Below are 23,180 nucleotides of genomic sequence, written 5' to 3'. Positions count from 1 at the left end.
GATCCCAGGTCGATGCTCAACCGCTGAGCCACGCCCGCCCGGGCCAGATTATTGAAATTTATGATTCTTGAACTATTAAAGCAAAGTGTCCTAGGAGGTAGAGTCACCACTAGTGTACACAGCTGATCTTGTTGTAACCTTTCTTTTTCTTATTTATTTATTTTTTAGATGTTTTCTTGATTTTGAGAGAGAGAGAGACACACACACACACACGCGCGCGCGCGCACACACACACACACACAGTGATGCACACACTACACCAGCAATCAAACTGACAACCCTTCAGTTCACTGGATGATGCCAACCAACTGAGCCACACTGGCCGAACAGTTTTTCTTTCTTTTTCTTTTTTATTCATTTATTTTTATGCTTATCTGAAGATATTTTTGCCATTGCTTTTCAGAGAGAGTGGAAGGGGGGGAGAGAGCAAGACATCAATGTGAGAGAGACACATCGATTGGTAGCCTCCTGCACATGCCCCTACCGGGGATCGAGCTTGCGACTGAGGTACATGCCCACCTTGGCTGGAGTTGAACTCACAACCCTTCAGGTCGCAGGCTGGCACTCTAACCACTGATCCAGACTGGCTAGGTTTGTTTTCTTTTTAAAATCTGTGTGTAGCACATTGGTTATATAAAGTTTATTGGGTCCTGGAAATTTATGTTTTCAAATTTGTTATTTGAACATTTAACTATTATGTGCTTGTCAGAGTATGGGAATAAGACAGATATGATTCTACAAATGGAGTGTGTTGGTAGGAAGAACTTCAGAGGGGTGTGATGAATGGGGAAGGGAGAAATGTTAGGTGCTGGGGGAGTACCTAAGGGGCCTGATCTAAGTTGGCAGCTCAGGAAAGGCCTTGAGAAAGCGATTTAGGCTTAAGAATGAGGTTTTACTTAGTGGGTGAGGGAAGCGTGAGCGGGGTACATCCGGGACAGAAGAAAGGACGAAGTCATGACTTAATAACCTGAGTTATAGGATATTTTATTGTTTTGGCCAAGGGTGGTTGTATGCTTTGGGTTTTATATTTCATGTTTGTATCTTGGGGTTTAGTTATTTCCTTATCTGCAATGTGACATTTTATACTCAGATTTCATCCAAAATATTTTTGCACTCCTTTCATCGACACTGCTACCTCCCATAGAAACTAACATTGACAAAAACTAGGGTTGGATGGAAGTTTTTATGTATACTAGGATCATTCTTAGTGAAATTCACGGGATTTTTATGTCTTAAAATTTCCTATAAAATTTTCAAGTTTAGTTTCCAAAAGACTAGACATCTTTTACTTTTGTGATGGTTGTCTGTACAATAATGGTTTATAACAACTTCTTTGGAGAGAAATAAATAAAATTTTTGACTGTGTTACATAATTGAGGCTTATGGATGTCAGTAGGATAAGTCTTATGAACTCAATTTCTAATCTTGTGTCCACTGTGTTTAAAGTAATAAATGCTGGGAAAAAAAGTAAAAGTCAAATCATGTCCAAAGCTATGCTGTAGTAAATGCCTTTATTTCATGGATGGTTGAGAAATGATAGCTTGCTGTACTCATCACTGTTTCTTTTGCGTAATTAGTCCTTTGAAGAATTATGAGGTAAAATTATAATTATCTCAAGTACACTGAATTAGTCATTTTTAAAGCTATGGTTATTTTATCTGCATGGAAATTTATTCATTGTCTTTCCAAAATGTTGTAAAGATCTTGATCCAGCAGAAGCAGCAGCTATTCAGTCAAATTATTTCTTCTACTGTTTTTGGCTGAAGAACTGTTTTGTGCTTACTTATAATGAATGTTTGGCTAATAAATGTCTGTATAATGCATTCATTATAACCTGGTAGCACCATTTCAGACATCTTTGGTGGCTCCTTATCTGCCAAAAAAAAGCTAAGAAAATTAGTATTGCAAAATGGGTAGTCCCTAAACAAGTTATCAAAATTATTCAGCTAAAAAAAGAAAAAGAAACCCTTAAAAATTAAAATTAAAAATATTATTCAGCTAATTTAGGTTATGAAATTCCAGTTAATTTTACAAGAGAAATAGTAGTGTCTCAGTCCACTTGTTTGAGATAACAGCATGATCATGAGTCATGGAAAAATCAGATTTGAGGGCACTGGAAAAGGTGCTTTAAAAGTATTTTGAGGAGAGAGAGAGTGTGTGTGTGTGTTTAAAATAAATTCAAAATGGGTTAAAGCTTTCCAGAAAGTTCTGAAAATCACAAGCTCATTTGATGTCAAAACCTCAACTAGTTTTTATCCTACTTAGTGTGACTATTCATTTATTTTACTGAAGAACTATTAATTATCGGGTGTGTTACAGAATATTTGGCATTTGCACCATGTTACGCTTCGAAAATCTGAAAAATTCTGAATTTACAAACATCTAACCCCAAGAATTGTGGGCCTGTAGTTCTGGGCAGTGGAAGATTATATATAATTTTTAATAAGGAAGAGGGTGAGATGAGGCATGCACTTTGGAAATATAATTAGTTGCTAGACTGGTAAAAGTTTCATTTTAGGAAAAACACGGTTCTTTTGAGGTCAGGCCATATTATAAACTGGTGTTCAAATTCTTCTGGACAGTTGTAATTTGAAGGAGGGAGTTGCTATTTGTCCAAATAAGACCTAAACAGTAATGACAAGCATTTATTGAACACTGACCTATTTTCAGTATAGGTAAGCTCTTTTGTGTAATATTTTAATCTAATCTCTTTTTGTGTACTGTCTTATTTAATCTTCATTCCAACCCTATCTAGAACGTTTCATCTTCCATTTGACAGATAAGTAAACTGGTTATAAAGGGTTACAAAACTAGTAAGTGATAGAGCCCAGGTTAACTCTCAGGTAGTGTAGTTCCTTAACCACTACTGTAAATGGCTTTCTTTCTACTCTGTTGCCACCTATAACCAATTAATTTCTAGTAGAACCTTTTACTTTGGCTAGTCTACATGGGACCTGTCCATGTAATGAGTATTTCTGATTTTAATGAGTAGTTCATATGGTAGATGCTGAATGCTCATGAGTCATACCCAGAACAGGACTCAGATTTTGACAGCCAAATGTAATGTTTGGTCAAGTAAGGTTGGTGGTAGTGTTTTGGGTGGGAATGGGAGGGGAGGTTGATAACAACCACTTGGAACTCTGAGAACATGTGTCAGTCAGCCTGCCCCTTCCAGAATCTGTGGATGGGGTAGGGATTGGAGTGCATATGATTACATCTCCCTCCAGTTACAGTGAATAATCACGATTGTTCACAAGGTAAAATAACGATGGTGAGGCACAGTTTATAGGTCCTTTCTCTTCTGCTTGGGAACACTTACAGTGCAAGAGAGGAATGCTATTAAACTTTTAAAAAACTCTTGGCCTTAAAAAATAGTTAAAAGCTAGATTGGGAAAAGTTTCATTTTAGGAAAAACCGTATTCAGGTAACCTTGAATTTTCTAATTTATGGGAAAAATGAATCATTTGCGATCTTCAGTACTTTAGCTGTTAGTAACAAATTATTTTTGATCCCCGTAATGAATCTCTTCATCCTGGTCGACAGTTGCTGCTCTCTAAAATATTACAGGAGTACTAGTCTTTTCTTCAGGCTCTTGCCATATCTAAAGTGATATGGTAGGCCTTCAATCTCCCCCACCCCCTTTCTGTACATACATGAATGTAGGGACTAGGGAGTTTTATACAGTGGTTTGTTACTTGTAAATCTTGTTTGAAAAGAAGTAACTTCCTACTTGAAGACTGAGACTAAGGCCAATCCAGAAAAGAAGGGAAGTAATTTAGAGGAAGTAAATTTGAAGGCTAATGTCTAATCTTAGTAACTTGAGCTTTTGAAAGTTTCCTTTCAAAATGTTAAAATTAACTCTTTCTTATGCCAACACATTTTCTATCCATTAACTTAGGAAGCCTAGGTTTCTTATATTTAATCACATCAACAAACACATGCTTCTGTTCAGTGCTTTTTTACCCTGCTAGGCATTGTAGAGAATGTAGAAATGAAGATATAACTATTTTATTGGAGCTTACAGGTAATAATACCCAACAGTTAAGCATTAGCTGTTATGTGCTAGGAATTATTTATTCTACATACTTTCCTGTGTTAACTCATTTAATAATTACCTCTATCCTTTAAGGGTAGAAACCACTATTTTCCCCATTGATATAGTACATGGGTACAGAGGCACAAAGAGGTTAAATAACTTACCCAAAGATTGACAGCTGCTTTGAACCCTAGCACCTGGCTCCAGAGCCTTCTCTAAAAATGCGAACAGGCCTGGCTGGCGTGGCTCAGCTGTTGAGCATGGACCTATGACCCAGGAGATCATGGTTCAATTCCCAGTCAGGGCACATGCCTAGGTTATGGGCTTGATCCCGACGGTGTGCAGGAGGCAGCCAATCAATGACTCTAATCATTGATGTTTCTCTCTCTCTCCCTCTCCCTTCCTCTTTCTGAAATCAATAAAGACATTAAAAAAATAATAAAAGTGCAAACAGTATCAAATGATATAAGTCTATATAGTTATTTGGGAAACAGCATTCAGTAGACCAAGTGCTATAGGCATTCAGAAAGGAAGAAAAGTTTGTATTAGAGTAGCCAAGGAGGCCTCCCTGGGGAGGGTATAAGTCTTAGCCTTAAAGGCGACAAAGTAGAGTATATGAGTAGGGGGAATCAGCCCTTGGTAGGGTTAAATTGTGCTTGAGCCCTGGCTGGGTAGCTCAGTTGGTTAGAGTACACACTGCCCCCCCCCCCTGCAATATGCCAAGGTTGTGGGTTTGATTACCGGTCAGGGCAACATAGAAGAATCAACCAATGAATGCATAAATAAGTGGGACAACAAATGGATGTGTCTCTGTCTGTCTCCCTCTCCTCCTTCCCCTCTCTCTAAAATCAATTTTAAAAAATTGTGCTTGAACACAGATAGTCTTGTTTTACCTCCTTGTAGGGAAGAGAGGGGTGGACAGTGTTGTTTGGGGGGCGGGCAATGTACTTATGTAGCCTCCAGGAGATCAGATCCCAAGATGGATCTTTGCATATGTACTGCTTTGTGTCTTTCTTTTCTTTACCTAATATATAGATCTTTACAAGTCAGTACATTTTAAAATTTATTTTAATCTTTCTCAAAAACTTAATACATCCATTTGTTAGGTTGACAGCGGAAAAGGATATGTGGTCTGTAGAGGTAGTCATGGCTAAGAGTTTCCTATGTGTTCTTTTGAGAGATAGTCTGTGCATATACCAGTGTTTATTGTTCTTAACAAATTTATTTTGTTAATGGTTGCATAATATGCCATTGTTTGAATTTATTCATAAGATACCTTTTTTTTTTTTTTAAATCCTCACTGGAGGATATTTTTTCCATTGCTTTTTCAGAGAGAGTGGAAGGAAGAGAGAAAGAGGGAGAGAGAGAAACATCAATGTGAGAGAGGCACATAGATTGGTTGTCTCCCACACTTGCCCCAATAGGGGCCGAGCCTGCAACCAAGGTACGTGCCCTTGGCTGGAATCGAACCCGGGACCCTTCAGTTCCCAGGCCAATGCTCTAACCACTGAGCCAAACCCACAAGGGCCATAAGATACTTAACTAGTCCTCAATAGGGACATCTAGGTTGTTTCTAGTCTTTTGCTTTATAATATTACAGATATTGAAGTGTTTTTGTTTTTTTATATTTATTGGTTTTAGAGAGCGAGGAAGGGAGAGATAGAGAAACATTGATTTGTTGTTTCACTTTTTATGCATTCATTGGTTGATTCTTGTATGGGCCCTGACTGGGGATTGAACCGCAACCTTGGTGTGTCCGGACGATGCTCTAACCAACTGAGCTACCCGGCCAGGGAAAGTGTTCATTCTTGAACAGAAATGTTTGCATTCGTGTGTGAATATATTTTTAGGATAAATTCTTTCTTTTTTTTAATATCTTTATTAATTTCAGAGAGAGGAAAAGAGAGGTAGAGAGAGATAGAAACATCAATGATAAGAGAGTCATTGATTAGCTGCCTCCTGCACGACCCCGACTGGGGATCGAGCCCACAACCCAGGCATATGCCCTGACCAGGAATCAAACCCCGATCTCCTGGATCCTAGGCTGATGCTCAACCGCTGAGCCATGCCCGCTGGGTGATAAATTCTTGTAAGTAGAATTTTTGGTTCAAATGGTATATGCAGTTTAAATTCTATTAGCTGTGGCCCTGCAAAGAAGTTGCTCCCCACAATAATAATGGTGCACTCTTTTTATGACTTTATCCCTTTAATTCTCAGACACTGAAATTCTTCAGCCCCATTGAGACTTAAAATCCATTGCTCTTACTACCCTTTTACTGCCCCTCATCTTAAGGTCCCATTTTCTTCAGTTAGAGTTCATAGCTATCGCTGTAATCATCCCCTTATGTATATTCTCAACTCTTCTTTCATCTTATGTGGCAAAACCTCAGCCCTGTCAAATCTAGCTCATCACTTATTCTATACCTGTAACTGAATGTAGTTGGAGAAGGAAAAAAATATGCTGACTGGTCTCACTTTGAACTCATGACCCATAACCTCAAAGGTGGCCTGAAGCACTGCCCAACAGTCTCCTAAGATTCCTTAGTCCATTCTCCGATTTTTAGGACAATATAGCACCACTTCCTTTAGCTCAGATCTTCTGTTTCCCTTTCCCAGCGTCACTGTCAACTGATGATGTTTGCTTTTTACATAATTGAGAAAATGAAAGCAATTAAGAGAGTCTACTGCTACATCTACCACTCACCTGCATTTGGCTGTATGGCCCTCTTCCTCCTCTTGTTACTGTGGAGCAGTCTCTTAGGAGTCCATAGTCCATACCCAGAGTCAACCCCTCCACTTGCATGCTAGATCCTGTTGCCCTCTAATCTCCTCAAAATGCTGTTCTCCCCTCTCCCATATCAATTCTGCATACAACCTATTGGCCAGATTTTAATGATAGTTACCCCACCAAGCTGAGAGGCATGGGAAATGTAGTCTTTGTTATTGGCAGCCATGTGATCAGGAAGAGGAATGGTAGATATTGAGGCAGACAGCAGAGCAGTCTGTGCCACCCTTCCAGACTTTTTTTAATTAAAAAAACTTGATATAGATACAGAGAACAAATTGGTGGTTATTGGATGGGAGGGGAGTGAGATATTAAAGACTCTACCTATTATTGTAAAATTGTCTATTTCTCCCTTCAATTCTGTTGATTATTGCTTCATATATTTTGGGGTTCTGTGTTAAGTATGTATGTTTATAACGTATCTACCAGTGTTGAATCTTTCATCAATATATAATGTCCTTTTTGTCTCTTATAATCTTTTTTGTTTAAAGTCTTACAGTATAGCTATTTGTCTGACAATATAGCTATTCAGCTGTTAACGGATAATTATTTCTGCCTGTTAGAAATACTGTTATGACAGATCTTGCACATGTGTTTGGTATACTTATTTTACTAAATATTTCTGTGGGCTTGTACCAAAGAGAATGTTCTGCTTTAGTACACACTATTTAAACAGTTTAGCAAAGTAGTTGTACACTCCCACCAGCAGTAAATGCATGTTCCAGTTGCTTCCCACCCAACATCACTTTTTAAATTTTAGCCAAGCTGGTGGGTATGTAGCAGTATCTTATTGTGGCTTTAATTTGCATGTCCCTGATGACTAAGGGTGTTAAGCACCTTTACCTGTGTTTATTGGCCATTTTAGAAAGCTTTGTGAGAAAGGATTATGTACTTTGGACTAAGAAGTTCAGTCATACTGGAGAAATAAGATACCTGTGAAACATACTAAGATGTAGATTGGGATTTAATAATAGAAGGCAGAGTAGGTCAGAGTACCACTAAGAAGCAAATAAAAAGATTTCAGAGAAATTATCCGTGGCTACCTGGTAGGAAGTTGGGTGGGAGCTTCATTTTACCCCTATAGTAAAGCTACACATACACTAAATCAGGCATTGTCAAAGCTTAGCATGCATCAGAATCACCGGGAGAGGTTGTTTAAACTCAGATTAATGGACCCACTCCCAGAAGGTCTGATTCGGTAGGTCTGTGGTGGGGCTGATGGTTTGCATTTCTATCAAGTTCTCAGGTGATGCTGATACTACTAATCTGGAGATCACTCTGATAACCACTGACTAGAAAACAGATTCTTAATGAAACAGCAGCTAGTGGAACTGTTGTGGCTAGATAGTTGCCTTAATAGGATTATTTTGTTAATTGAAAACTAATGATTTAAAGGAATAAAAATAGAGGATATTGAATCAGTCCTTTTTTTAATCCTCATCCGAGGATATCTTTATTGATTTTTTTATATATATTTTTTATATTGCTTTTTAGAGAGAGAAAGGAAGAAGTATGTGAGAGAGAAACATTCATCAGTTGCCTGTTGTATATGCCCCAACCAGGGATCGAACCCTCAACCTAAGTTCGTGCCCTGAGCAGGAATTGAACCGGAAACCTTTTGGTGTATAGGACAGTGCTCCAACCAGCTGAGCCACCTGGCCAGGGTTGAATCAGTCTTAAGTGCTTTACAATATTTGCTTTTGGTCCAATGGGCAGTATTTTAATTTGCAATCCAATTTAATATCTAGGAAGACCTTAGATTATTGTATAACTGAACTCTAGGCTAAATGAACAGCTTCAATAAACAGTTCCAGAAAGCCTTCTGGAAGCTATTCAGACAAATGTTAGTCAACATCATGGTCACACAGACACAAGGAAATCACCAAGGACTGCTATGTGAAATGGAGAGAACTGAGTGCTAATGTGTGGTTGTGGTTTATCTACCCAGGTGCAAGCACAGGCCACTCCCACACAGTGCAACTAGATAAGGAAGGCAAACCAGAGAATAAATAGGCTGCAGTCACTACAGAGAGTCATTAAACTGGTAAAAAGTAGTGTGAAAAGGGCTTTCCACCACTTATCAGTCTTAATATAGCAGAGCTTTCTGTAGGTAAGAAAGCCTCAGCTCTTTGCTTGACATCATCTCTCTCCATTGAGAGTAAATAGACACACTGGATCCAAGAGTTGATGACTTCACAGCAAACATCCTTGACATTTGGCACTCCCTCTTCCTCTGATATGTAAATGACATTCTAAAAAGAATGTGTGCAAAAAAATTATAAAAGTCTAGAAAACAGACTGGGGAAAGTGTGAAATATAACAGTCTTTAAAACCACAAGACTTTGGACCAATTACATCAAAAAATCAGTTAAGAAGAAATAATTCAGACATCACCCTAAGTTATAAATTAATTGATCTTTCACAATGTCACCAAGGAGAAAAGGGTACTAACAACTACAGGGAAGCAGGCAAGACAGTGGAGTAGAAATAAGGGTTCTGGAACAGATTGCCTATTATTAGAGTGCCCAGTTCTGCCTCTTACTGGCTAGCTGTGTGATCTTGGACAAGTTAGCCTTTCTGTGCTTCAGTTTACTTATCTGTGAAATGAGACTATTAGGCTCTGTCTAATAGGTGATTATTAGGATTAAATGTTAATATAAAGTAAAAAGCTTGTGACAGCATTATTTATGTTTGCTGTTTTTGGCATTTTCTCTGTTATTTTCTACAATGAGGTGGGAGACATCTCTGTTCACGGATCAGAAGACTTAAGATTGTAAAGGTGGCATACTGCTCAATTTGATCTGTAGATTGAATGCCATCCTTATCAAAATTCCAACAGGCCTCTTTGAAGAAATTGACAGGCTGCTCCCCAAATTCATATGGAAATCCAAGGGACCCAGAGTGGCAAAACAATCTTGAAACAGAACACAAATGGAGGACTCACACCTCATGATTTCAAAACTTGCTGCAAACCAACATCAGTCAAGACAGTGTGATACTGGCATAAAGACAGACATACAGATCAATGAAATAAAATTGAGAATTAAGCCCTCACATTTAGGGTCAACTTTTTTCCCAACAAGGTTACTAAGAGACCGTTCAGTGGGAAAATAATAGTCTTTAACAAATAATGCTGGGATGACTAATTTTCCACAAGATAAATAATGAACTTGGACCCTTACCTCATACAATGTATAAAAATAACTTAAACTAAATAAAAAACCTAAATGTAAGACTTAAAATGATAAAATTCTTTTTTTAAAAAAGGCATAGGCTTTTCTTGACTTTGGACATGGCAGTGCTTTTTTAGGTATGACACCAAAATCATCAGCAGTCAAGGAAAAAAGTAAATCGGACATCAAAATTAAAAACTTTTGTGCTTCAAAGGACACTCAAGAAATCAAGAAAAGTGAAAAGAAACAACCCAGTTCAAAAATGGGGAATGGATTTGAATAGACATTTCTCTGAAGAAGGTAATACAAATGGCCAATAAACACATGAAAAGATGCCTAACATCATTAGTCATTAGGAAATTGCAAATCAAAACCACATGAGATACCACTTCACACCCGCTTGAATGACTATGATTTTAAAAATATGGACAATAACAATTGTTGGCAAGTATGTGGAGTAATTAAAACTTGTTAAAATGGTAAATTTTATATTTTTAAACTAAAAATGTTTTATGGTTCTAGATCTTACATTTGAGTTAATTTTTGTATATGATGTGAGGTAAGGTTCTGACTTCATTCTTTTGCACAAGTTACTCCGTTGTCTCAGCACCATTTGTTGAAAAGACTTTTTATCTCCATTGGATTGTGTTGGCATCCTTCTTGAAAATCACTGACCCTAAATATAAAGGCTTATTTCTGGACTCAGTTGTATCCCATTGATCTATGTGTCTATCTTTATGACAGTGAAATACTGTCTTGATTACTGTAGCTTATGTAGTAAGTTATTTGATAGTGGTGGTGTGTGTGTGTAGTAAGTTTTGAAGTCAGGAAGTGTAAGTCCTGCAACTTTCTTCTTTAATGTTGTCTTCCAGTTCAAAACCATGAATGTAGATCTTCTCTCTCAGCAATGTTCTGTTGTTTTCAGAGTAATTTTGTGCTTATTTTGTTAAATTTATTCCTTTTTTTATTTAAATATATCTTTATTGATTTTAGAGAGTGAAAGGGAGAGGGAGAGAAACATCAATGATGAGAGAGTCATCATTGATTGGCTGCCTCCTGCACACCCCCAAGTGGGGATCAAGCCCACAACCTGGGCATGTGCCCTGACTTGGAACCGAACTGCGATCTCCTGGATCCTAGGTCAATGCTCAACCGCTGAGTCTCATCCAGCTGGACAAATTTATTCCTTTTTTAATGCTCTTGTAAGTGAAATTGTTTTCCTGATATCATTTTCAATTTATTTATTGCTAGGGTATAGAAATAAAATTGATTTTTGTATGTTCATCTTGTATCCTGTAACCTTGCTGAATATATTCATTATTTCTAATAGTTTTTAGTGGCTTTTACAGGATTTTCCATCTATAAATGATCTTACTGCCTTTGAGTTGAGGTAGTTTGGCTTCTCTCTTTCCAATATGTATGTCTTTGTTTCACTTTCTTACCTGACTGCCTGCAGCATCTTACTGGATAGAAACGGCAAGAGTGGGCATCTTTGTCTTGTTGCTGATCTCGAGGAAAATATTTCAGTTTTTTTACCATTAAGTATAGTGTTGGTTGTTGGTGTTCGGTATGACCTTTTGGTGCCAACTGGAAAGGTGTACTAGCATTTTGTATTTGGGTGTGCTGATAGAGGCTTGTGCCCCATGGTTGAAAAAGTGTGTCATAGCCTAAAGCTAATATGGCTTCTTGTGCAACCTGGATAATACTTTGTTTTATGTTTCAGCAATGGCTGCCATCCGGAAGAAATTGGTGATTGTTGGTGATGGAGCCTGTGGCAAGACTTGCTTGCTCATTGTTTTTAGCAAGGACCAGTTCCCGGAAGTGTATGTACCTACAGTGTTTGAGAACTATGTGGCAGATATTGAAGTGGATGGGAAGCAGGTGAGTACACTTTCCATAACAACTGGTATTCATTTTGCGTGTTAGGCTATTCATGTAATCTATAGAGAATTAGGCCTTTTTGTCTCTTCAGTACGTAATATAACAATAACAAAAATGTTAGAATGAGAAATCCATTTAAAATATATATATATATATATCTACTGATTTCAGGGAGAGGGAGAGAGAGAGCTAGAAACATCAATGATGGAGAGAGTCACTGATCAGCTGCTCCTGCACGCCTCAGACTGGGGATGGAGCCCGCAACCCGGGCATGTGCCCCACCAGGAATTGAATCCGAGATCTGGATCCTGGGTCAATGCTCAACCACTGAGCCACGTCAGCCGGGCGAGAAATCCATTGTTATCCTGCTATCTTTACCCCAACTTTGTTTATTTTTAACTGCTAGCATGTATAGTTTGTCTACATTCATAGGTATTTCATGTGGGGAAGCCTTAGTATATGTACTTTTTTCAGCTTTATTTATATTCTAAATGAACTTTTGTATGGGTGGACTTTTTAAAAATTCTGTCATAGTATTTCATTAAGTGCTGAAATACGAGATTACTAGGTCGAGAGGTCCTTATTGTTTATACCTCAAAGAGTTATACTGATCTATACCATCAGCAGTGTGACATTTAGACAACAAACATCCTCACATTTAATGTTTAAAATATTTTTTGTCTTTAACATAAACAGGCTGCCACAGTTGATTTGGTTATGTTCTTACTGTCAGGGAGGACAGTGTTTCCCTATGTCTGTCCTGAAAGCCCACTGGCAAGACTGGGGCAGAGCTCTTCTGGAGTGTGTGTGTTACCTTGTCAAAATAATGTCTTAACCCAACATTCTGTACATCTTTTGAAGAGGAATGAAATTCCCAGTGCAAATGGGTCAGCTGAAAAGAAAACTGGAACAAAGGCCTCTTCTCCAACATACTCAGTCCTCTTGGGCATTTAGTCACATGTCTGTGCTACTAGCACCTAATAAATTGGCTCCATGATGCCATCTCCTTCTCAATTTTCAGCTTTACCTCCTATCCCTTTCTGTCCAATGTTACTTAGTCCCAGTATTTGGCACTGTTTGTAGAAAGCACATTAGGCCAGCTGCTCAGAATTCTAAGGTCCCTCATAGGGTGTCCTGATAGTTCTGTGATCATGAGTAAGCCACCTGACCCTGGAGTCGCCTTCATTTTACAGGTGACATCAGGGTTCTACAAGTAACTGAAAGCATTAGAAAGCACCAAAGCACTTTACAAATTGGGCTGAACTCAAAACCTTTTACAGTTTGTATTCCATCTTATCCCATTGCAATGTGGGTCGCAGTGATTGTGCTCATGCCTTTAGAAAACACAAGGCACCTTTCTGACCAAGAATAGATTGGGGGGTGGGGGAGACGGGACAAACAGTAAATTTCAGCCTAACAGAACCTTGGGTCCTACCCTGCAGGTGGTCCATCAGTGCAGAGTGTTGCCAATTCAGCCTTAGTCAGTTCTCTGCATGGATGTTTGGATACAAGTGTTACTGTGGGCCTGGAAGACTGGTTTTGTGTAGAGACACATGGCCCAATTGTGACAAACTGGGTAGCAATGTGCTGAGATCTTTGCACCTGTTGTCATATGTAGATTGCCACACAAACAGAGAGACCCAGTGGCTTGAGGAAAGCAGGGTTAGGTTGTTTCTCAAATGCCTGGTGGATGTATATTGCTGGTTTTATCCTGCAGAGAGAGCAGCTCTCAGTTGCTATGTGTCTGTGACCATCAGTTGGAAAAGTCTGTCCCACCTGTGGTGTACGTATGTTTTGGGACCAGTAATGGTTCTTCTATCCTCTTGGAAGTATTATCTGTGCCTGGAGGTCTTGGAACAACCAAGATCTTACTCATAAGAAATTTAGGGACCTTGACTTAAAACCTTGAGTGTAATGGTCTATGAATATTTTTCTTACACTGCCAACTTTGAATATACCTGAGCCTGGCAAGATAGGGGAGCCTTCTTACTCTTAGCAGGGAGAGGAAACCCTGAAGTAAAGGTTCTTGATCTGGAAGAGGGTATCACAGCCCAGCTGCCTACCTCAGAGCAACTCAGTAGCCCCCACAGTGGGAGAAGGCACTGCCTGGGAATGTTCATGTAAGAGTGAATACTAACAGAGACTTGGGAACCATCCAAGATTCTAGGTGATCATGGTCCCAGGGTAGGCCTACCAAAAATGGAAAGGCCCATTCTGACATGAGGCAGGCCTTTGGAAGTACCAGTACCCTGGAACCATTTATCAGGAGACAGTCAGGGTTGGATGTGTCTGGCTGAACATCCAGGAGGTTTGGAGTGGCCAGGGGAATGGGATGTGGAAGAGAGTGAATGAGCTGTGCCATCTTGAGGAGGTCAGACCAGTTGTGAGGATTGGGGATCAATATCTCCTAGATCCACATCAAGCTGATGGTATGTTCACAATAGAAATGCAAGGGGTATTGTGGAGGTTCCAGGTGATGCATCCTGGGGTAGAGGTTGAGGGTGGGAGAGACAGTTAGCCATCAACTTTAAAGAAGGAATGGTATTTAGAAATTGAAACAAGGGTTGTGAAGGTGCTAAGAGAAGAAGGGTATTCTAAGCATTAGAGGGAGAGTTCCTTGGACCCTGAAGGGCCTGTCAACAGAGAGTGTTAAAAATCTACTCTGGTCGCCCAGCTGGGCGTGGCTCAGCGGTTGAGCATCGACTTAGGACACAGGCGATCAAGGTTCGATTCCCGGTCAGGGCACATGCCCGGGTTGTGGGCTGCAGCCGATCAATGGTTCTCTCATCATTGATGTTTCTATCTCTCTCTCTCCCTCTCCCTGAAATCAATAAAGATATATTTTAAAAAATAAATAAAATAAAATTAAATAAATAAATAAATAAATAAATAAATAAATAAAAATCTACTCTGGTCAGAAGTCTCAAGGCTGGCTGCAATGCTGGAAAACTTGGAAAGAGGCTTATTGTCCAGAGCCCAGGCATGAAAGGAGTATCCTTCTACCTTATGTGATGCTGTCATTCCGACATTTTTTTGAGCAGTAAAGGCAGAGCCAGAGGCCTTTCCTGTCAGCTCAGACCTAACACCCAGCATGGTGTCTTTTCTCACCCACCAACTCAAACACATTCTTGTTTCTATGTTTCCACATTGGAGCAGAATGACAAGACAAAGTAGGGAAATGGTTGAGTGAGACTTTAAATTACAGTCTGGTATTTCCCTGTCTTGCCTTGTACACCTGGTAGAATATTATTTACAGTTTGATTTCTCCTCTTGTTCATCCACTGAATGTTATTTATAATTAAATACTTCTTAATTAAATTTTTTTTTTTAAATATATCTTTGTTGATTTCAGAGAGAGGAAAGGAGAGGGAGAGAGAGAGACAGAAACATCAATGATGAGAGAGTCATTGATCGAGCCCACAACCCGGGCATGTGCCCTGACTGGGAATCGAACCCTGATCGCCTGGATCCTAGGTCGATGGTCAACCCGCTGAGCCACGCCCGGCTGGGCTTAAATACTTCTCATAGGCTATAAAGTTACTTTTCTCTTGACATTTTGAATTATGCACTTTATTCCATTCTCATATCTGTTTATAAAATTGCAATTTTGAGGAATTTAACAAAACAATATAAACACACTTTTCACCTTCAGGCTTGATTCTAATAAAAGTCGAACACTCCTTTGTTTCATTATTTTGGACAGTCTGCCATTTGAATTCACTATGGTAAACATCGCCGTTTGAAAGTGGGTAGTGGGCCCTAGCCAGGTAGCTCAATTGGTTAGAGTGTCGTCCTGATACACCAAGGTTATGGGTTCGATCCCCAGTCAGGGCACATGCAAGAATCTCAACCAATAAATGCATAAATAAGTGGAACAACAAATCAGTGTTTCTCTCTCCTCCTCTCTTCCTCCCCGCCTCCCCTCCTCCCTCCCCCCTCCCTCTCCCTCTCTCTGTCTCTAAAAACAGAAAAAGTCAACAACAACAAAAAACCCCACGAAAGTGGGTAGTGGGATTAACCTTGTACTCTTGTATTTATTTCTGTCACAGGTAGAGTTGGCTTTATGGGACACAGCTGGGCAGGAAGATTATGATCGCTTGAGGCCCCTCTCCTACCCGGACACTGATGTTATACTGATGTGTTTCTCCATTGACAGCCCCGATAGTTTAGGTGAGTAGCCCTGTAGCCTGACGTTTGTCGCTGCCTGTGTGCCTGGCCGACACCTAGTTTCTCAGGTCCTTTCTGGACATCAAGCAGACATGAGCATCAGAGAAGAAATTGGACTGAACTAGAGTCCTAGAGCCTTGGAACTGTAAAGCCTGGGTCCTGGGTCCTTTTCAGCCTGGGTTTCCCATGGCTGCCATATGTACACTTTATAAAGTATGTGGGTTCCCAATACAGAAGTATCTTTTGGACCAAGATTTGGGGGAGGCTTCTAGGGTGCCTGTACCTTTTTTTAGTACTTCTTATTGGCTCTGCTGCTTCCCTACATCTAGACTGGTGACTTGCTGTTTCCTGGTAGTTTTTCCAAGTCCTACTTTAGCCCTTATCTAAAGTGTCTTAGCTAATAGAGACTTGAACCTGACCATTTCATTAGCTCAGTTGGCCACATGTTTCAGAAGCCACTTTCCTTCAGAAAAAGACTGAGTAATGCTGATCTCACACTCTACAAAACAAGGCATTAAGGCCTTAAAGTCAAAGAGTGAGCAGTTAACTTGTAAAATAGTCTCAAATTACAATCAGTATCATTTAAATGATCATCATACTAAGTGCTTTGTATGCATTGACTCAGAATAACCCAGTGTAAGGTAGTTATTACTGTTCTCTCTCCATTTTATAAAATCATCCCTGACACAGGTGCCCAGGATGAGGGTGTGGGGGGTTGAACCCAGGCCACTCATCCATCATGATGTACGTACAACCACACTAAATTAGTACAGTATTGGCAAGAAGCTGCAGCTTGTTATCACTCATTTTCAGAACTCTTGAGCCATTGGAAATACCAGTAACCCACAGGGTGGGGGTCATGCTGAGGGTCCATGAGCAAGGTGTAGAGAGAACAGGTGGACTCTGGGCCAGCTGCAGCGCCAGAATGGGGATGTGGTCAGAATCACCTGCCAACAGTGACAGTGATGGCCTGTGGGGAGCCTCCCTCGGAGGGGCAGTTCGCACCATTGTGGAGTCACCCTGTGTACTGGAGCCTTTGCTGCTCTGGAATTTTTTCTCTGGGCCCCACCTCCACAGTAGCTGTGCTCCGTGGTGAGAAAAGCTGGTGATTCTGTGCTTAAGGGAAAGGGGTAAGGTTCCATTAAACGTCCAGCATAATTTTGAAGTAGTTTCTTTGCAATTTAATTAGGAGTCTTAGAGATTCTTCAAGATAGAATTTAATGTATCCCCACATTATGTGCATTTCACTATTTTTAGAAAACATCCCGGAAAAATGGACTCCAGAAGTCAAGCATTTCTGCCCCAACGTGCCCATCATCCTGGTGGGGAACAAGAAGGATCTTCGGAACGATGAGCACACCCGGCGGGAGCTAGCCAAGATGAAGCAGGCACGCTGGGGCGGGCTCCACAGGGCTGTCATCTTACAGCATCCCTTTTTTTAATGAAGATTTTTTTAAAATCCTCACCTGAGGATTTGTTTTTATTGGTTTTAGAGAGAGTAGAAGGGAAAGAGAAACATCGGTCGGTTGCTTCCCGTACATACCCTTACCGGGGATCAAACCCAAAACCTGGGTATGTGCCCTGATGGGGAGTTGGACCCGCCACCTTTCAGTGTATAGGATGACGCTCCAACCACCTGAGCCACACGGACCAAGGTTTATAGCATTCTTGAACCTGAGGACCCAAGCTTAGAGGTTCAGGTTGCCGAACAGAAACCCTCACAGGCCAGGCTATTTTGTAGATTCCCAGAAGCCTCTCTGTACATCTGGCCCTCATTGACTGTGGTCTAGCCATGTGAATCAGAACCTCTCCTGTGCTGTGCCTCCAAGGATTGCCGGCCTGAGAAGGGACCATCACAGCAGTAGTCAGTGCTCCAAATGCAGGAACTTTATCAGGTTCCTGATTTCCCTCTTCAGTTATTACCTTGGTGTATGTGAGGCCAAAAATAAATTGGTGGCAACTGAAGGATGAGGAAATTCTGAGGGTAGGGAGTCCAGGAAGAGAGCCCTGGTGCCTTTATAAAAGTGATGATGGAAGTGACATCTTGGCTTCTGAGAAGCCAGATGGCCCAATGGCAGGGTTTCCCCATTGCAGGAGAGCCTTGAGGTCGTCAGCCCAGGTACTCCCACTAAGGTTTCTCTGTCTAAATGTCAAGGTCAGGATCTATTTCCTTCTGTGGGCATTCAGTCCTCTGTGACATTAACTATAGGAAGACCTAAGGGCTTACCTTGGATCGATAGCTTGAGTAATTTTGCTCTTCATTCCCCCTTTAACTCTCCAGGGCTTCTCTGCCCTCTCCCTTCCCAGAGAAGAACTCATTTGAGAGGGATATTATATTGGGGTGGGCGGTCACTGCATATGAGTTCCATAGACAGAACTAAAATTTGAGGATTTGGTAGATTTTTAAAGAAGTCTTTTAGCTGATTTTTTTTTCTTAAGAAACTAGGAGAGAATTTTTCTTAATTTTTTTTATTGATTTTATCAATAAAACAAACATCAGTGGTGAGAGAGAAACATCAATGATGAGAGTCATTGATTGGCTGCCCCCTGCACACCTCCTGCTGGGGATGGAGCCTGAAACCCTGGCATGTGGCCTGACCGGGAATCAAACCTTGATCTCCTGGATCATAGGTCGATGCTCAAAACGCTGAGCCATACTGGCTGGGCCCTTTTAGCTGAATGTAAATACTCTACACCTACTCATTGTATGTAACACTGTTAACTGAAAGCACTCTTCTCTCTTTGCTAGGAGCCGGTAAAACCAGAAGAAGGTAGAGATATGGCAAACAGGATTGGCGCTTTTGGGTACATGGAGTGTTCAGCAAAGACCAAAGATGGAGTGCGGGAGGTTTTTGAAATGGCCACGAGAGCAGCTCTGCAAGCCAGACGCGGGAAGAAAAAATCTGGGTGCCTTGTCTTGTGAAACCCTGCTGCAAGCACAACCCTCATGCGGTTAATTTTGAAGTGCTGTTTATTAATCTTAGTGTATGATTACTGGCCTTTTTCATTTATCTATAATTTACCTAAGATTACAAATCAGAAGTCATCTTGCTACCAGTATTTAGAAGCCAACCATGATTATTAATGATGTCCAACCCACCTGACCCACCGGGCTCCTTCTGACACTGCTCTAACAGCCCTCCTCTGCACTCCCACCTGACACACCAGGCGCTAATTCAAGGAATTTCTTAACTTCTTGCTTCTTTCTAGAAAGAGAAATGGTAACTTTTGTGAATTAGGCTGTAACTACTTCATAACTAACATGTCTTGCCTGTCATCTGTCAGCTGCAAGGTACTCTGGTGAGTAACCACTTCAGAACTTTACTCCTGAACAGATTTCATTGGCATACCTCTGGAGTGGGCATCCAGTTTTTTCAAAATATGCTCAGCCAGAAAGGCCCAAGTTTATGCAGCTGTGGCAAAGTTACAGTTCTGTGGTTTCATGTTAGTTACCTTATAGTTACTGTGTAATTAGTGCCACTTAATGTATGTTACCAAAAAATAAATATATCTACCCCAAACTAGATGTAGTATTTTTTGTATAATTGGATTTCCTAATACTGATATTTGTCATCCCCACAGTGTATTGGTTTTTTAAAAAAGAAAGTGTATTTGAAAATAAAGTCAGATGGAAAATTCATTTTTAAAATTCCCGCTTTGTCGGTTTCTCTAATAAAAGATGGCCATATTACCTGTTCTCAACCCCACATATCCCAGTACCCCATACCCAGAGCTGGGCTAATAGGAATTTGGTTTCATGCCTGAGGCACTTAGACACTTCCAAAGGTGGCACAAGCTGTCTCACCTGGACTCCAGGGTCTGGCTCTAGTTCACAGTGCTCTTTCTTCTCACTGTATCCAGGTTCCTTCCCAAAGGAGCCATCAGCTCTCGGGTGGCACTCAGTTTCTGTCTTCTCTCCAGCTGACTAAACTTTTTTTCTGTACCAGTTAATATTTCCAACTACTAATAGAATAAAGGCAGTTTTCTAAACTTCCTGTATCCTGGTGTTTGTGTTACTCTCTCCAGGGCTGCGAGCAGGAGGATAGACTTGGCCTAGCTCACCTTGGAAGGTTCCTTCAGGGTGCAAAGAACAGCTTGCCCACTACCCCCTTTTCTAACCAGCACTAACCTGGCTTCTTCCAGGAACGTGAGAACGATTCTTGTGTCACGTTCAAGTTCAGAGTGGGGTCGGGTAGAGAATGCAGCCTCCTGAGGAGACATGAGGGGCACTCCAAGCAGTCATTCTACACAAATCCCATTCCCTGGCCATTTCAGTGTCTTGCCGCAAGACTGAGCTCCAGATGGAGTTGATTAGGTGTGGAGGATGGCCTAAAACCAGCAGGGTTGTCCTGGCCTCGGTGCTCCCGGGCTGCACTCCAGGACCTGCGGCAGCCGCATGGGGGATGTAAGGGGGGGCGGGATCAGAGACTTGGACATGAACGCGATCCAGACAGCCCCGGAATGCAGGGGAAGGAGCTGGCTTTGGGGCCTGAGCCCTGGCTGCTCCTGGCCTTGCCCACCCTCCTCTCCTACTTAACCTTCCTGAAGCCACGGAGTCTCGTTGCAGAGAGAACTTGCCTTGGCAGGTGCTGCCAATTGTACCATCACCGCAAGTTACAACTTGCTCTGTATCCAGGGACAATAGGGCACGTACTGCAAGAACAGTAACATGGCACAGGCTGGAGGGCTGTGTGGCCAGGAGCAGCGCCAGGTGCTGTCTCTTCCTGCCAGGCTCCAACCCCTAACGAGAGCCTTTGAGACCTTGGCCCGGGCGCCTGTGGGGTAATGGGCGACTGCAGCAGTGCCCGCGCCGTGCGGCCTGGGCCGGATCGGGCTTTCCGCAGCTGCACCGGGTCTGGGCGGGATCCGCATCCGGCCGGGTCGCACCCTCCCGCCCCGCGGGTCCCCAGCCCGGGGAGGCCGGATGAGGTGGGGACGAGGGGGTGGAGCTGCCGGGGGGGGGGGGGGAGGGAGAAAAGCCTGTACCACGTGACTACACCGCCAGCCTGTTAAAAGGAGACGTCCCCCAGGTTCCTCGGTGTTCCTGTCCCTAGCGTTCCCTTTTGTCCTCTGATACCCTCGCCATGTGCGCCGCTCAGCTGGGGGCAGCCGCGCGGGCCGCCGCGGCCCAGCGCTCCGTGTACGCGTTCTCCGCGCGCCCGCTGGCCGGCGGGGAGCCCGTGAGCCTGGGCTCCCTGCAGGGCAAGGTGCTGCTCATTGAGAATGTGGCCTCGCTCTGAGGCACAACGGTCCGGGACTACACCCAGATGAACGAGCTGCAGAAGCGCCTTGGGCCCCGGGGCCTGGTCGTGCTTGGCTTCCCGTGCAACCAGTTCGGGCATCAGGTGCGCTGGGCGGAGCGGGACGGGACGGGGGTGGTGGTGCAGGCGGGGTCAGGAGCGCGGCTGTGCGGTCACCGCCCTGCAGCCCCGTGTCCGGGGCGCGGGGCGGCAGCCGCAGGCCCGCTTCCCTCCGGCGCTCGTCCAGGCTGGGGTTCAGGCTTGCCCCAGGGTTGTGCAAGAAGGGCAAAGAGCCTGGTGAGTCACCCAAAACCCCCTTGTTTGCGGTGAGAAGGTTTCCCCTCAAGGGCCCGGGTCCCGGCTGCTCTTGCCTCCCGCAGGAGAACGCCAAGAACGAAGAGATCCTGAATTCCCTCAAGTATGTCAGGCCTGGGGGCGGGTTCGAGCCCAACTTCACGCTCTTCGAGAAGTGCGAGGTGAACGGCGCGCAGGCGCACCCACTCTTCGTCTTCCTGCGGGAGGCTCTGCCCGCACCCAGTGACGACGCCACTGCGCTCATGACCGACCCCAAGTTCATCATCTGGTCTCCGGTGTGCCGCAACGACATCTCCTGGAACTTCGAGAAGTTCCTGGTGGGCCCGGACGGGGTGCCTGTGCGCAGGTACAGCCGCCGCTTTCCGACCATTGACATCGAGCCAGACATCGAAGCCCTGCTGACCAAGGGGCCGGGCAGTGCCTAGGGCACCCCCGCCCCCAGCCCTCCTGCTTGGCAGTCACAGCGCTGCCCTCTGGGGGTTTTATCCATGACGGTGTTTCCTCTAAACCTGCAAGGAGGAATGCCTGATGTCCAGGAAAATCCCCTAGATGGGCCCTGTCCTGTCCATCCCAGCTCCCCGTCCCACAATGGCTTTCCACAATAAACTGTCTGATGTCAGCATAACTGTGTGTTTGTCGTGTGCCAGTGTGAGCTGGGGGGAACCCCCTTCCTATGATCCTCAGGGCTGGGAGCTTGAGCCCTGCCCTGCCCCACCCCCTTCCTGGCAAGCCTGAACTTCCTGTTCTTCTCTGCAGTGTGGGGGGGCCACTCTTTCCTGTGTGGGCAGCCTGGTTCTGTCTCTCCCTCTCCCAGTACATGCACTAGGGGCCCTGGGCCCTGTTAGAAACAGGAGTCCTCACTCCAAAAACAAAGACAAGTCAGGGGCTGACTTCCTAACCCCAGTAGTAGGCCTCTCTTTTCTGAATATTTGCTGGGTGTGAAATGACCTTCACACAAAATTACAACACCATGAGCTCCCACTCACACTGAGTCTGGCTTCTCCAAGTGTTAGGCCCACACAGGCCTTTTATACAGTTGGACTCATGCAACATTACAAATTATTTTCCCATTACTTTGCTACACCTTTGCATATATTTTTAACAATGTATTTTTATTGATTTCAGAGAGGAAGAGAGAAATATCAATGATGAGAGAGAATCATTGGATTGGCTGCCTCCAGCACGCCCCTGCTGGGGATCGAGCCTGAAACCCTGGCTTGTGCCCTGATCCGAATCCAACCTCCATCTCCTGGATCATAGGTCATTGCTCAACTGCTGAGTCATGCTGGCCTGGGCCATCTTTGCACATTGCTACCCAGCATTTACATCTGCTCCAATGCTGTCCTTACTGGTTGCTGCCTCTCATGTATTCAGTGAGAAGAGTATACAATTGGTCTTCTGACCATGCCCTGCATGGCATTTGGCAGTTGCAAATGCATGGTCAGGCTCAGGGTAGGGACATATCTTGGAGGCCAGCTGTTGCTTCTGAGGTGTGACTCAGGTCCAACCTCATCTGTGGGTCCTGCTGTCAATAATCTTCCCATACAGACCTGGAACCACTTCCTATCACAGGACAAGGGACT

General features: G+C 42.9%; 2 protein-coding genes across 2 annotated transcripts in view; both read left to right on the top strand.

Moving 5' to 3' along the window:
- The window catches only part of RHOA (ras homolog family member A), a 30,734-nt gene extending 11,052 nt beyond the window's left edge, over positions 1-19,682 (top strand). Inside the window, exons 3-6 of the mRNA XM_081159476.1 lie at positions 11,718-11,875; positions 15,925-16,045; positions 17,300-17,430; positions 18,792-19,682. Of these exons, the coding sequence (XP_081015602.1) occupies positions 11,720-11,875; positions 15,925-16,045; positions 17,300-17,430; positions 18,792-18,965 (582 nt within the window). The 5' untranslated portion in view covers positions 11,718-11,719 and the 3' untranslated portion in view covers positions 18,966-19,682. The remainder of the gene's footprint in view (positions 1-11,717; positions 11,876-15,924; positions 16,046-17,299; positions 17,431-18,791) is intronic.
- A 1,305-nt stretch (positions 19,683-20,987) lies between these two features.
- On the top strand, positions 20,988-22,222 carry GPX1 (glutathione peroxidase 1). Its single transcript, XM_081160400.1, has 2 exons — positions 20,988-21,387; positions 21,663-22,222. The coding sequence occupies exons 1-2, from the start codon at positions 21,127-21,129 to the stop codon at positions 22,020-22,022; spliced, it is 621 nt and encodes a 206-aa protein (XP_081016526.1). The 5' UTR covers positions 20,988-21,126; the 3' UTR covers positions 22,023-22,222.
- Positions 22,223-23,180: the final 958 nt, after the last annotated feature.

The sequence above is a fragment of the Miniopterus schreibersii genome (assembly GCF_964146895.1).
Source record: "Miniopterus schreibersii genome assembly, chromosome: 15".
NCBI lineage: Eukaryota > Metazoa > Chordata > Mammalia > Chiroptera > Miniopteridae > Miniopterus > Miniopterus schreibersii.
This window is presented reverse-complemented; position numbering and strand designations above follow the sequence as displayed.